This window comes from Ursus arctos, unplaced genomic scaffold (genome assembly GCF_023065955.2).
Source record: "Ursus arctos isolate Adak ecotype North America unplaced genomic scaffold, UrsArc2.0 scaffold_23, whole genome shotgun sequence".
NCBI lineage: Eukaryota > Metazoa > Chordata > Mammalia > Carnivora > Ursidae > Ursus > Ursus arctos.
In genome coordinates, this window is record NW_026622908.1 from 34,844,647 (window position 1) to 34,858,721 (window position 14,075).

At 37.8% G+C, this 14,075-nt stretch overlaps 2 protein-coding genes across 2 annotated transcripts; both read left to right on the forward strand.

The window, feature by feature from the left end:
* Positions 1-8,091: 8,091 nt before the first annotated feature.
* LOC113246498 (olfactory receptor 8K5) lies at positions 8,092-9,060 on the forward strand. The gene has a single exon (XM_026487093.3). The coding sequence runs from the start codon at positions 8,095-8,097 to the stop codon at positions 9,058-9,060; it is 966 nt and encodes a 321-aa protein (XP_026342878.2). The 5' UTR covers positions 8,092-8,094.
* Positions 9,061-13,115: 4,055 nt separating this feature from the next.
* On the forward strand, positions 13,116-14,075 carry LOC113246402 (olfactory receptor 8K1). Its single transcript, XM_026487011.4, has one exon. It carries the CDS (start codon positions 13,116-13,118, stop codon positions 14,073-14,075), a length of 960 nt encoding a protein of 319 aa, XP_026342796.2.

Below are 14,075 nucleotides of genomic sequence, written 5' to 3' on the forward strand. Positions count from 1 at the left end.
TATGTGAAGATAACCCCAGGTAAAATAATTGAAGGCAAATCTTATCTATGAATGAACGACAAGCAGAATAACAAACTAATAAATACAGTTTTAACATATTCAATTTTTTCCTCTAAGAGGACACATTTGGATAGAAGGGACAGCTATTTATTAATACACCCTTTACATGAGCCCCTAATGACCTCTAGTACCACTTCCACGTTATAGGGTAACTAATGAAACCTTAGGAAGCACTGCTTCTCAAGGGACTTTACATTTTCCCATGGTTCATATACCTCCCTAATGTGTGTTATTAACTAAAATGCTAGAAAGAACTTAAGGAAATATCAAGCAAAAGATGGGGAGATTTTTGAAATCAGTAAAATGTAATAGGAACAACAATGAAGATAATCTGTTCAATAGAAAAGTAAATTACTGAAATGATAAATAGACGTTCCTAGGGTTGTTACACACTTTGTCTTTACGCAGATGTTCAAGATAAGGAAACTGACAAATGTTACTACTTTAGAGCAACACAGACACACACGGTAAACAAGCAAATTCTGACGGTTGGGACACCTATCTCTATTGTCAGTTTAACATGCAGAAGGGGTTGGAAGAAACCTTGCTAGAAATCCTGTTCAGAGTCTGTGTTTATGATGTAGGGAAGATGTTGGGTTTTGCAGCTGAGAGCCAGGATGGAATTCTTGAGACATCTTTGGTGCGAAAAGGTGGTTTTATTAAGGCACAGGGACAGGACCCATGGGCAGAAACAGCTGCACTGGGGTCGTGAGGAGCAGCCCATTATTTACTTTCAAGTTGAGGGGGTTGGGGGGGCATAAGCCTCCCAGGTATTTTGGAAACAAGGTTTTTAGGACCTTAAGAGGGCAAGCTATTGTTAGGAAAAAGCCATTTATTACTGTTTAGTAAAAACTCAGTCCTGAGACCCTTCAGATGTAGATCAGTGGGTCACATCCTTGGTGGGTGATTGTTAACATGCACCTTGGGGGGGTTTAGAGATAAAAGAAGTTTCCAAAGGAATTTTTATACATTAAAGTAGATTTACAGTATCCTGGGGGGTTGGGATAATGTTAAGCTAAGATTGCTTTTTGCCCTTAGCAAAGTATTAACATTGAGGCAGCTGAGCTCCCGGAGGAAGTTTACTCAATATTTGTTTCAAGGGCTTGTCAATGGGCTGTAGGAAGTAAGGAAATTTATTTTTTTTCTTTTGCCTTTGCTTTCCAAGTCACTTACACTCATCAAACTAATATTCACTGATGGATGATAGACTCTAGTCATTATGTTGTGCACTGGAGATAAGGGGTTATAAAAAATAATGGAATATTCACTTCTAGAATGATTGAAGAATAAATATCTTCCCAAAGACACTTACATCAGAATATGTAGAAATCTGATCTGAAAAAGAGTGGATAATGATCATGGGGCATAATGAGAAATGACGTGGGAAACAAAGGCAGAAGAAAAATTATAAAATTTCCTTACTATCTAACAGCTCATTGACAAGTCCTTGAAACAGGCAGAGGGACATTCCTCTAGGAACTCCGCTGCCTAGATGTTAATACTTTGCTAAGGGCAAAAGGCAATCTTAGCTTAGCATTATCCCAACCCCCCAGGATCCTGAAAGTCTACTTTAAAGTATAAAAATTCCTTTGGAAACTTCCTTTATCTCTAAACCCCCCAAGGTGCATGTTAACCATCATCCTCCAAGCATATGACCCACTGATCTACATCTGAAGGGTCTCAGGACTGAGTTTTTACTAAACAGCAATAAATGACCTTGCCTGACAATAGCTTGCCCTCTTAAGGTCCTAAAAACCTTGTTTCCAAAATATCTGGGAGGCTTATGCTATCCCTAACCAGCTCCCAACTCGAAAGTATATTATGGGCTGCTCCTCACGACCCCAGTGCAGCTCTTTCTGCCCATGGGTCCTACCCTGTGCTTTAATAAAACCACCTTTTTGCAACAAACACATCTCAAGAATTCTTCCTTGGCTGTTGGCTTCGAACCGTAATGTCTTTCCTACATCAAGATGGATGCTAAAAATCAGACTGATAAGGGAAAATTGGTAGCATGTGTTTCCTCAGGGCTTTTGTCAATCTCTGTAACTGGAATCTTGGATTTTAATAACTCTGCTGCTGAAAACAACTGGAAAATTGGACAATGCACATATAACAAATGTTTTCAGATATTTGATGAATGGAGGTTCAGGACTGTGATCTGTGAGAAGAGGGGCGCATTAACTGATTTCTGACGTGGGGCAGTGGTTGGGGCGCATGGAGAAGACAGTAGTCAAGTTGAAATGAAAGCACAAAATCATCAGGAAGGGTTGAGGTGCTGGAATGTGGGAGCTGAGTACCGGGGTAGCAAGACCTAAGCAAAGTGATTAAGGTGTTAGCATGGAGTTTGAGACTTTGGATGACTTCTAAAGTGCACATATTAAGGTGAGACCCCATAAGCCCAGATCAGGAGCAACTACCAGGAAGAAAGAACCTACCAGGGATCTGTATGATGAAAAGGAGTGATTCGCACAGGGCGAGATAAATTCAAATTCTGTCAAATCTTAGTGAGGAAGCATTGAATATCTAAGGGCTTCCAGTGGAGACACCGAAAGGGAGAACTTGCCCCAGAGGAAAGGATTCACTATACTCCATTCTAACAGAGCTCAACTTTAACTCTCAAAAGGATTAAGTCTATTTGCAAGTAAATAAAAGTAAACAAACTCCTTGCCAAAATAAAACTCAACACTGTTTTAAAAAGATTTAAAAATTCCCTACTCAACTACAGAATGTTTGCAATGTTTAGCATGCAAAGTTATATTTCTCTGCACTTTGAGGAAGCAGGAAAATGTATCCATAACCCCAGTAAAAACAAATCATCAGTACTAGACCTAGGAATAACAGAAATAATAGAATTAGCAGATAAGGGCTTTAAAACAGTTGCAAATGTTTGCAAGAATTTAAAGGCAAACACAAATATTAAAAAGAGAAACAGGAATTATGATAGAGAACCCAAATGAGTTATTAGGAGGTAATATCAGACATGAACATTTATTATTCACTTTTTAACAGCAGACTAGACATTGCAGAAAAAGAATTAGTGAATTTGAAAACAAGTCAATAGATTTTACTCTTAATGAGGTTGCACTAAACATCCAAAGCTGGTGGGATCTCAGCTAAGGAGACACTACCATTGAGGTAAACATTATAGTAACTCACTGCATTACAATATTATTACAGCTTTGCCATATGAAAGGACAAGGTATGTATATTAGTCATGTAAAGATGAGGCTTTAATTTCAAATCTTCTAGTTGTCAACCATGTGACTTTGGGCAAATTATCTGAGCTTGGTGTCCTCTGAATATGGCAATAGTAATATCTATCTTACTGACATTAAATGACATATTTTAACCCAGTGGCCACTGATATATTTGTATTTGAATAATAAATTCAAAGAAAAAAAATCCTGTTTGATTATGATGTTATTTTCAAATTTATCCATGGTTTTTGGAACTGTTCCAGTTTTACTGGGATAAAGCTGGTGTCAAAGTATGTTCCGTTGTTACTTTAATCATCAACAATGTGTAAATGAGTGCATTTGTATCATGTAAGTCTCCATGGAACTCTCCAGATCATTTATGTTGTTTGTTCTTCTCCTCAAGTTGTCCCTTGCATTTACATTTTTCGCTAGGGAATATGTAGGGTGTCCTGGATAATTGGTAGGTAACACATAACAATTTTTAAAAATGTCTCAGATGATTTGGGCATCATCCTCTGGATGAATTACATGCTACTTCCTCCGGGAGCCTCACAAGGAGAAGAGAAGCATAAATTCTCCCTACCCAAAGAAAAAGCAAAAGTAATTTAGAAGAAGAAAACCCAGTTCACTAAAGGTGAGTGGTTAGGACTTGTTAATTTTGATTATCACCAGGGTCTTGGCAATTTCCCATGATTCCTGGCTTCCAACCATGGACACTCTTACGGTCACTGACAGCTGATTCTTTCTAATACACCACAAAAATGTATTACATTTTTGTTAACTGTGGTTTCCTGCGGTGGAATGGTCTTTTTAGGGCACTAAATCCTATGAATTGACTAGATATCATAGATCCATTTGATTAGTGAGAATCAATAGTGGAAGAGGAACAAGTGAAGAGGAAGTTAGAAATATCTAAAGAAAATCATCACTGGTCTCATCAACTGGAAACTGTTAAGGCTAGGATTCCTAGATAAAATACAGAATAAAAGGTTATGTATGAATTTCAGATAAACAGAAAATAATTTTTAGTATATGTCTTATATAATGTTTAATAATATCCTTTCCTAGGGGCGCCTGGGTGGCACGGCGGTTAAGCGTCTGCCTTCGGCTCAGGGCATGATCCCGGCGTTATGGGATCGAGCCCCGCGTCAAGCTCCTCTGCTATGAGCCTGCTTCTTCCTCTCCCACTCCCCGTTTGTGTTCCCTCTCTCGCTGGCTGTCTCTATCTCTGTCGAATGAATAAATAAAAAATCTTTAAAAAAAAAAATAATAATATCCTTTCCTATAAATATATCCAGTGAAATTATTTGAAAAAGAGTATTTTAAGATATATATAGGTCCCATGCAGTATTTTATAAACTACAAATAGTTGTTATTTAAGGACGCACAGGCATGAGCGTGTAGATATTCTAGTTATTCCTTTGTTTTCCTAACTGGGCTACTTACTACTTGTTTTATTTGTGCAGAATGGGCTTTACAAACTGATTGAGTAGACTGGCAAAAAATAGAATAACTTCTAAGAGTTATGGACAAAGCCCTGAACTTCAAATAACTCCTTACTAATATTACCATGCCTAAAGATTAATAAGTCATCTCTTTGCATATTTTTATATCCTGTGTACTCTACTAGTTAGCCCTAAATGGAAGTATTTAAAATGTTTCCATCATGGTGTTCAAAACTGATCAGATATCCTTTTCAACAAAGAAGAATGGACAGGGTATTACTATCTCTTTAAGATCTTAATAGCAATTCTTTTTGATAAATACTCAGAAGTAGGGTTTCTCGGGCACCTGGGTGGCTCAGGCGGTTAAGCGTCTGCCTTCGGCTCAGGTCATGATCCCAGGGTCCTGGGATCGAGTCCTATGTCGGGCTCCCTGCTCAGTGGGAAGCCTGCTTCTCCTTCTCCGTCTGCCATTCCCCTCGCTTGTGCTTCTCTCTCTCTCTGTCTCAAATAAAAAAATAAAATCTTAAAAAAAAAAAGAAGTAGGGTTTCTAGATCATATGGGAAATTGCCAATCAACAGGTATAATGTTTCAGTTAACACAAGATGAAGAAGATCTAGGGATGAGTTATACAACATTGTGCGTATAGTTTACAATACTGTATTGCACATTTAAACAACTTTTCATGAGGTAGATCTCACGTTAAGTATTCTTACCACAATAAAATAAGAATTAATATGAAAAAAAGAATGGGCAGGGTAAAATAATCCAGACGTCTTCAGAGGGAGGTAATAACTGACACTGGAAAAGGAGATAAATTCAATAAACTCACTAGAATAATTCTTTGCAACACATTAAAGACTTCAAAGTGTTAGGATTGGTACTGGAATTCTGAATTCCTTGGTTAGCCCAGTGCGTTTTCCATTCTGTGGGAAAACCCATGATAGCAGGTCCTGCAACACGTGGTGCTTGTTTGTGAAAGAGGAAGGGCCCTGAAAGCTCGGTGAGACCCAATGGAAGAACAGTAGACAATATCATCAAGCCAAATGGGATAGAAGTGGTTCACCAATCTCCAGTATGTCTTCACTCCTCCGTGCCCATTCCTGGGATGAAACTGGCTAAATCAACACTAAAAATAAGCAGATTCTTAGAACTCTGCCAACTGCCACCAAGTAGCTTCAGACTCCAGCTGACCTTGAGGTAGGTCCCCAGGAGTTCCATAGGATCAGTAGAAGAGTCTAACTTGACCCATTCAGACTGATAGCTGGGCAAGCTAAAGTTACATATCTTGTTACATTATAGTAATTCTATTCTCCATTTAACTAACTAAATATGTTCAATTCCAATTACTTCTTCAGTTGAAAATCATGCTTACAGAATTCTACATGTTCACTGAGAAACTGAGTGTGAAAGGAAGGGAATCCAGGTACATTAAGCTAAAGCAGGTTCACTGTCTTCAATCACTTTGCTTTACTGACTTTCCATGTAAATTTTATGAAATGAAAAAGGAGAGACTTATCACTGAAATATTTGCAAATCACAGTGTTTTTTTTTTTTAAAGATTTTATTTATTTATTCGACAGAGATAGAGTCAGCCAGCGAGAGAGGGAACACAAGCAGGGGGAGTGGGAGAGGAAGAAGCAGGCTCATAGCGGAGGAGCCTGATGTGGGGCTCGATCCCATAACACCGGGATCACGCCCTGAGTCGAAGGCAGACGCTCAACCGCTGTGCCACCCAGGCGCCCCTGTAAATCACAGTGTTATACTCTACGTATATCCCATTCTACAATTCAAGGAATAAGTTGATATAATAAATGCTCAAATAAATACGTTAAAATGCTTTATAGACCTTATATCCACAGTGGAAGAATTAATTCATGAATATAAATAACCATATTAGAGGAAATATAGCATGTAAAATTCAATGTTGAAAATCCCTGAATACTGATTTAAATTGTATATTTTAGCAGAAAGGGACCTACATCTTTTTTTTTTTTTTTTGAAAGTTTTATTTATTGGGGCACCTGGGTGGCTCAGTCAGTTAAGCATCTGCCTTCAGCTCAGGTCATGATCCCAGAGTCCTGGAATCCAATCCCATGTTGGGCTCCCTGCTCCCTTTGCCTGCTCCCTTCCCCTGCTCATGCTCTCTCTCTCTCTCTCTCTCTCAAATGAATAGATAAATCTTTTTTTTTTTTTTAAGATATATTTATTTGGTGGAGGAGATGGGCAGAGTAAGAGGGAGAGAGAGTCTTAAGCAGACTCCTGCTGAGCAGGGAGCCTGATGCAAGACTAGATCTCAGGACCCTGAAACCACGACCTGAACTGAAGCCAAGAGTCAGATCCTTAACCAACTTTGCCACCAGGCACCTCAGGAATGGACCCAAATATTGTGCATTTTGAAGCTTATACTAATTTGAGAGTTTTCTTTAAAAAAAAAAAGGGAAATAAAAATTACACATGTAAATTGAGGCGTAAATGTCAATGTTTATTTAAAGTAAAAAAAAATCTTAAAAGTTCACTTGTAAACAAACTAATAGTCGAAGCATCATAAAATCTATAAATATGTTTTTATTAATGAAATTCTACATATATCTCAGCGTATTGGTGGTAGTGTTCTTAAAAGCTGTTCTTACACCAAAATGGATAGCACTATTCAGTGATAAATGTCACTGATTCTGAAACATATAGATATACTCACTAACCATCAAATAAAGTATTATTTACTCAATCTCCCTTTACCGGACCCCACAAATGCCTGCAGACATGCCAATGCATCTTGATATTAGCTGAAGCATGATGGAGCAGAAGCTGGAATGGAGAGAGAAAGTGGCCTTAATTGATCAAGGCGAAAAGGTTAAAATATTTTACATTTTCAACTTTTACAAAGATATATCACTTTGTTAGATCATTGCTAAGTCCCCACCGAGGGCCTTGAAAATGCTAATGAGGGAATTTAAATCTCAAACTTCATTAGCTCCATATTACTTCCGCTTCTTTCTTTAAGAATATCAAAATTTCACTGGAATTCTCATACAAAATTGGAAGCATACTAAAGAAAAATCGTGATATCATTGTGTAGATGAAATAAAGCCTAATAAATCTATATCAATACTTATGTGACTTTTTAAAAATCAGTGGATATGTTCCAAATATTGTTGACTCTATTTAGAGTTTAATCAGCCATATCAGTGCATGTGTTTCATAGGGATCCCTCCTGTTGAGAAGTAGAAGATTCTATCATTTCTTTTAGTTTCAAAATCAGATGGGGGAATTGTTTTTCTACCCCCAGAAAAATCTATACTCTGTCTACAAATATTATAATATGTTTAAATGATACTACATGAAAGCTGATAGCAACCTCTCTGTTTCTTCCTAGAAGAGCTAACTGGACTAAATGGGCCAACAGAATCTCACATCCCTGACTGGGTTCATTCTGATGGGAATCACAAGGCAGCCTGAGCTTCAGGTTCCCCTGTTTGGGGTCTTCCTCGTCATCTACACAATCACAGTGGTGGGCAACCTGGGAATGATCACCTTGATCCAGGTGGACTCCCGCCTCCACACACCTATGTATTTTTTTATCCAGCACCTGGCTTTCATTGACCTTGGTAATTCTACTGTCATTTGTCCCAAGATGCTGGTAAATTTTGTTGTGGATCAAAATACCATTTCTTATTGTGCATGTGCCACACAGTTGGCTTTCTTCCTTATGTTCATTATCAGTGAATTTTTCATCTTGTCAGCTATGGCCTACGACTGCTATTTGGCCATCTGCAGCCCTCTGCTCTACAATGTTATTATGTCCCAGAGACTTTGCCATGTGCTGGTGGGCATTGCCTACCTCTATAGCACCTTTCAGGCTCTAATGTTCACTATTAAGATTTTTACATTGACCTTCTGTGGTTCTAATGTTATCAGTCATTTCTATTGTGATGATGTTCCCTTGTTACTTATGCTCTGCTCAAATGCACAAGAAATACAATTGTTGATCATACTATTTTCAGCATTTAATTTGATCTCTTCGCTGCTGGTAGTCCTAGTGTCCTATATACTAATTCTGATATCTATATTTCGAATGCATTCTGCAGAGGGCAGGAAAAAAGCTTTCTCCACATGCGGTTCTCATCTGACAGTGGTGGTTGTGTTTTATGGGTCTCTACTATTTATGTACATGCAGCCCAAATCTGCCCATTCCTTTGATACGGATAAAATGGCCTCCGTGTTTTACACGTTAGTGATCCCCATGCTTAACCCCTTCATCTACAGCTTAAGGAACAAAGAGGTAAAGAATGCCTTCCACAGGGTCTTTAAGAATCAAGCAAAACTTGTATCTAACATTCAATATGGAATATTGTTCTAATAAACTATGATAAAGGCAAATGCCACTTAATAATCTAATAGATATAATTACATTCTTTTTGGCTCCAGAACAGAAACTAATTGTAAGGTACAGACAAATTCTTTCTCTTATATTCAGTCAATTTATTTATATATATTCAGTTGATATTTTGAATCTTGATAAAATGCACCCGCCCAAAACGTTCCTTGCTTTTGATTCAAAGTTTCTTTTAGTTATCCCATAGAACCTCACATTTGTCCCACTGAAAACCCTTATTAAAGACTGCATCAGTAAACCAAGTGTGTGTTTGTTTCTGTCAGGTTTTTTTTTTTTTTTTTTTTTGGTGGGGGTAGGTAGGTATCTTCTCAATCTTGTTTTCACTGTATTTTCTGAACCCACAACAAAGTGTAAACAAAGTGAGTCTCCTGCAGATAATGTATAGTTGGATCATAATTTTTTTAATCCATTCTTTCAATCCCTGTCTTGGGAGAATTTAATTTATTTACATTTAAAGTTATTAGATTACAAGGTCTTCTTGGTTTGTGGCTCAACACCAACTCGGGCATGCCAACAGAGAAGGTCCGCTGGTGATTAAAAGAATGAGCATGGAAATATAAGCTGAACAATTCCAGAGATCACACAGGGCAGGAAGACACGAGAATCTCAGAAAGCTGGAGTGTAGAGTCCATGTTCAATCCCTGGGCATCCAAAGAAATCTCAGAGGTAAAAGTTCTCTTCATATAGTTTGAAAACAAGTCTCAAAAAAAGCCAAGTAACCCTTGTTCATAACATTCTTAACATCGTTTAACATGGTTTACAACTTAACATTATCTGAGGAAGACACAAAAATTATAGTACTCATTACTATAAAATTCACATATTTAGCATCCAATTACAAATACTGTGCATATGTGAAGGCAGAAACGTGTGAACCCACCAGGAGATGATTAAAACAGGTCTTGAAATGACAGTGATTATAGAATTATCAAGCAAGGATTTTAAAATATATTAAAAATATGTCCAATATACAGAATGATTTAATAAAACCCTCACCTTTTGAGGATGTGAATGAAAAATTAAAAAATGACCTAATGGAATTTCTATAAATTAAGGTACAATAATAGATGCAAACAAATATATATATGGGATGAGAGTAAAGCAGCGGAAAAAGAAATGACAACTACACTTACACATGTCACAATAGAGGCTACCCCCAATGAAGCCAGAGAGAAAACAGAAATTGGAGAAACACTAAGTGCAGAACAATAACAATCTGCACACTATACATTTAAATGTAGGTTCAGGGGCACCTGGGTGGCACAGCGGTTAAGCATCTGCCTTCAGCTCAGGGCATGATCCCGGCGATCCGGGATCGAGCCCCACATCAGGCTCCTCTGCTATGAGCCTGCTTCTTCCTCTCCCACTCCCCCTGCTTGTGTTCCCTCTCTCGCTGGCTGTCTCTATCTCTGTCGAATAAATAAATAAAATCTTTAAAAATAAATAAATAAATAAATAAATAAATAAATAAATAAATAAATGTAGGTTCAAGTGGGAAAAAAAGAGTATGTAGACCAGAAAAGCCACTGCGAGAAATGTTGGCCAGAATTTTTTTTTCAAATTCATTAAAAAACCACTATATGATACATTTACATATATGTACATGTATATATATGTGTGTGTATATATATATATGATATAAGAAGCTAAAATTAGTCTAAGCAGGGTAAATAGAAAGGAAATTATACCAACATTATATTCAAATTTCTACAAACCGATCATAAAGAGAAATCCTTAAAAACAGAGATTAAAGATACTTTATGAACAGATGAAGAAAAGATTTACCACAGATACATTGGCAAAAACAAGACAAGTCATAAAGCATTATCTTATATAAACCCATAATTATATATCCAGTAGAAATATCTTGGATAATGGATGCTGTATTATCAAATATTAAATAATATTTCTCTAGGAAGTCATTCTTTCATTTACTCATGCATTGTGTGTGTGTAATATACCTAATACATGCATGATGGTACATAACGGAGGTGCTGACAAAAGCATGTTTATGATTTCCAGCGTTCCTGATAGTATCTAATTTATTTATTCAGTTAGATAGAGGCACAGAATACTTTCTGATTTTTCTCAATGGGACATTCCAAGAGTAAACAGAGACCCACGGTACTCTCCCTCAAGTAATTACATGCAATTTTTTTTTATCCTAGAGTTAGATCAAAATTTCAACAAAATGAGTCTCAAGGGAGTAGGACAATGTTTAAATACATTCTGCAGCAAGCAGTGAAGATTAAAGCAGAAGTCAAAGTAGATTCTCCAGTAAGGTGAGTACAAAACACTGGTCTTCGAAAATGTCAGGACATACAGCTTAAATTGGGTCATCACCAAAGTCTCGAAAGGCATTACGCTCTGCGAAACTGTTTCTTCCTTTGCAGTATACTTTTCTGTGATCGGACGATTGATGTGTTGGAGAGACCTGTTCTATACTCTCTGGTACTCTGAGCTGTGCTTTTTAGACCACCTTCATTTTCACCTAACTGACTGCCTCTGTCATCTTTTTTAACAAGAATCTTTGTGTATCCTTATTGTGTAACCTGATGGTCCTCTTGTCTCACTTTTCATTTCCTATCGAATGACTCAGGGTGACCTTAAGAGAAAGACTGTTACTGTATTTACGAGAATAAATTCTGAAGACAGAATAACTTTTTGAATTTTGACTCCACCACTTCCCTGAATGACCTTGGTTAAGTCATTTTCTTGACTTTCAAATGGATATGGTCATACTCTCTACTTTCTAGAAGTATTGTGTGCATCATACAAGTGAATATATGTAAAGTGCTCAGAAGAGTGTCCAGCACATAATGAGTTCTCTATCAGTGCTTGATATCCGTACATATTCTTCTTCCCACTGGGGCTCTTTAGATGAATCTCCATGAAGAATTCATAAGTAATTAGAATGGTCAAATCCTTTTTATGAAAGAAGAATGTATTATTGGAAGATCATTAGAAAAAGTGATTCAATAGGCAGAAAAGCTTTTTTGTTTCTTTTATGTCTTGCTACTTTAAACAGATATGATTATTGTCAATAAGGAAAGGCTAATGGTTTAGGTGTGGATATTTATTTTCTTTGCTTCAAAATTTTAAAAGACTGATGTATAATAGGTCTTTTGACATATTTAAAACAACTTTGGGATCAGAAGAGCAGATCATTGTATCAAAACAACCACTTCAAAGTATTTGGCCCCTTTGAAGAATACTTGAGCAAAGTTTCCATCACTATGTGTTGTGGATAGACCTCAGTCTATCATAGGAGTGCCATCAGCTAGGGATGCCAGTGGGCCCATGCTACTTTTGGCGTCAGAGGGCTCGGAGGACCTGGAGTTCTACCTTTATTGGGGTCAAGGATGGAATGTCTAGAGTTTCACGAGTTTGCTCTTTTTTGGTGAAGTCAAAACATAGAAGCAGGAATTAAAGCTTGGGAAGGGAAATGCAGGGTCCCTCCAGCAGTTGCCCCCCTAGGTCACCCAGGGCTTTCCAAAAGGGGGACTTCATGGGTGGGGTGGCCTGGCTCTTTACCTAGTTGTGTTTTTGAAATTGATGGCTGAAAAGCTAAATCTCAGGGATTTACATTACAATCAAAAAAGCTGACTGTCAGGCACTTACCCTACAATGTGAGTGAAGGTGTGTTTAGTTTGGGCCTGATGATAAGAGGAGTCTCCATTTATGTTTTATGATAAAGAAATTATGTCTGAATTGGGGTGCCTGGGTGGCCCAGTCCACTACGCATCTGACTCTTGATTTCGGCTCAGGTCATGATCTCAGGGACCTGGGATGCAGCCCTGCATGGGGCTCCGTGCTCAGTGCACAGAGTCTGCTTGAGATTCTCTCTCTCCCTCTCCCTCTTTCCCGCCCCCTGCTCCCACTCTCTCTCAAATCAATCAATAAATAAAATCTTTTAAAAAAGGATATCTGTATCTCATGCATAATATTTTAAACTCTCTTAGAAGATAGCATCTCAAATATAATACATAGTGATTTTATACCTTACACAGGTTACCAAGATGAACCATATGGAGAAACAGAATCATACTGCAGTGAGTGAGGTGACTGAATTTATTCTCATGGGGATCACCAACAACCCTGGGCTGCAAGCACCTCTCTTTGGAATCTTCCTCGTCATATACTTGGTCACAGTGATAGGCAATCTGGGCATAGTTATCTTGACGCATTTGGACTCGAAGCTACATACTCCCATGTACTTTTTCCTTAGGCATTTGTCAATTACTGATCTTGGTTACTCCACCGTCATTGGCCCAAAAATGATGGTAAACTTTGTGGTGCACAAAAATACAATTTCCTACCATTGGTGTGCTATCCAACTGGCAGTCTTTGAGATTTTCATTATCACTGAACTGTTTATTCTTTCAGCAATGGCCTATGATCGCTACGTAGCCATCTGTAAGCCTCTCCTCTACACGGTCATCATGGCAGAGAAAGTACGCTGGGTGCTAGTCCTTGCTCCCTATCTCTACAGCACATTTGTGTCACTCTTTCTCACAATAAAGTTGTTTAAATTGTCCTTCTGTGGCTCTAATATTATCAATTATTTTTACTGTGACTGCCTTCCTCTCATATCCCTGCTCTGTTCTGACTCAAATGAATTAGAATTGATCATTTTAATTTTTTCAGGCTGTAATTTGCTCTCTTCCCTCTTGATTGTTCTTATCTCCTACATGTTTATTCTTGTGGCCATTCTCAGGATGAACTCAACTGAGGGGAGATACAAAGCCTTCTCCACCTGTAGCTCCCATCTGACAGTGGTGGTAGTGTTCTATGGGACATTACTATTTATTTACCTGCAACCCAAATCCAGCCATACTTTTGATATTGATAAAATGGCCTCTGTGTTTTACACCCTGGTGATCCCCATGCTGAATCCGTTGATCTACAGCTTAAGGAACAAAGAAGTAAAAAATGCTCTGAAGAGAACTTTAACCAATGGATGCAAAATTCCCACTTAA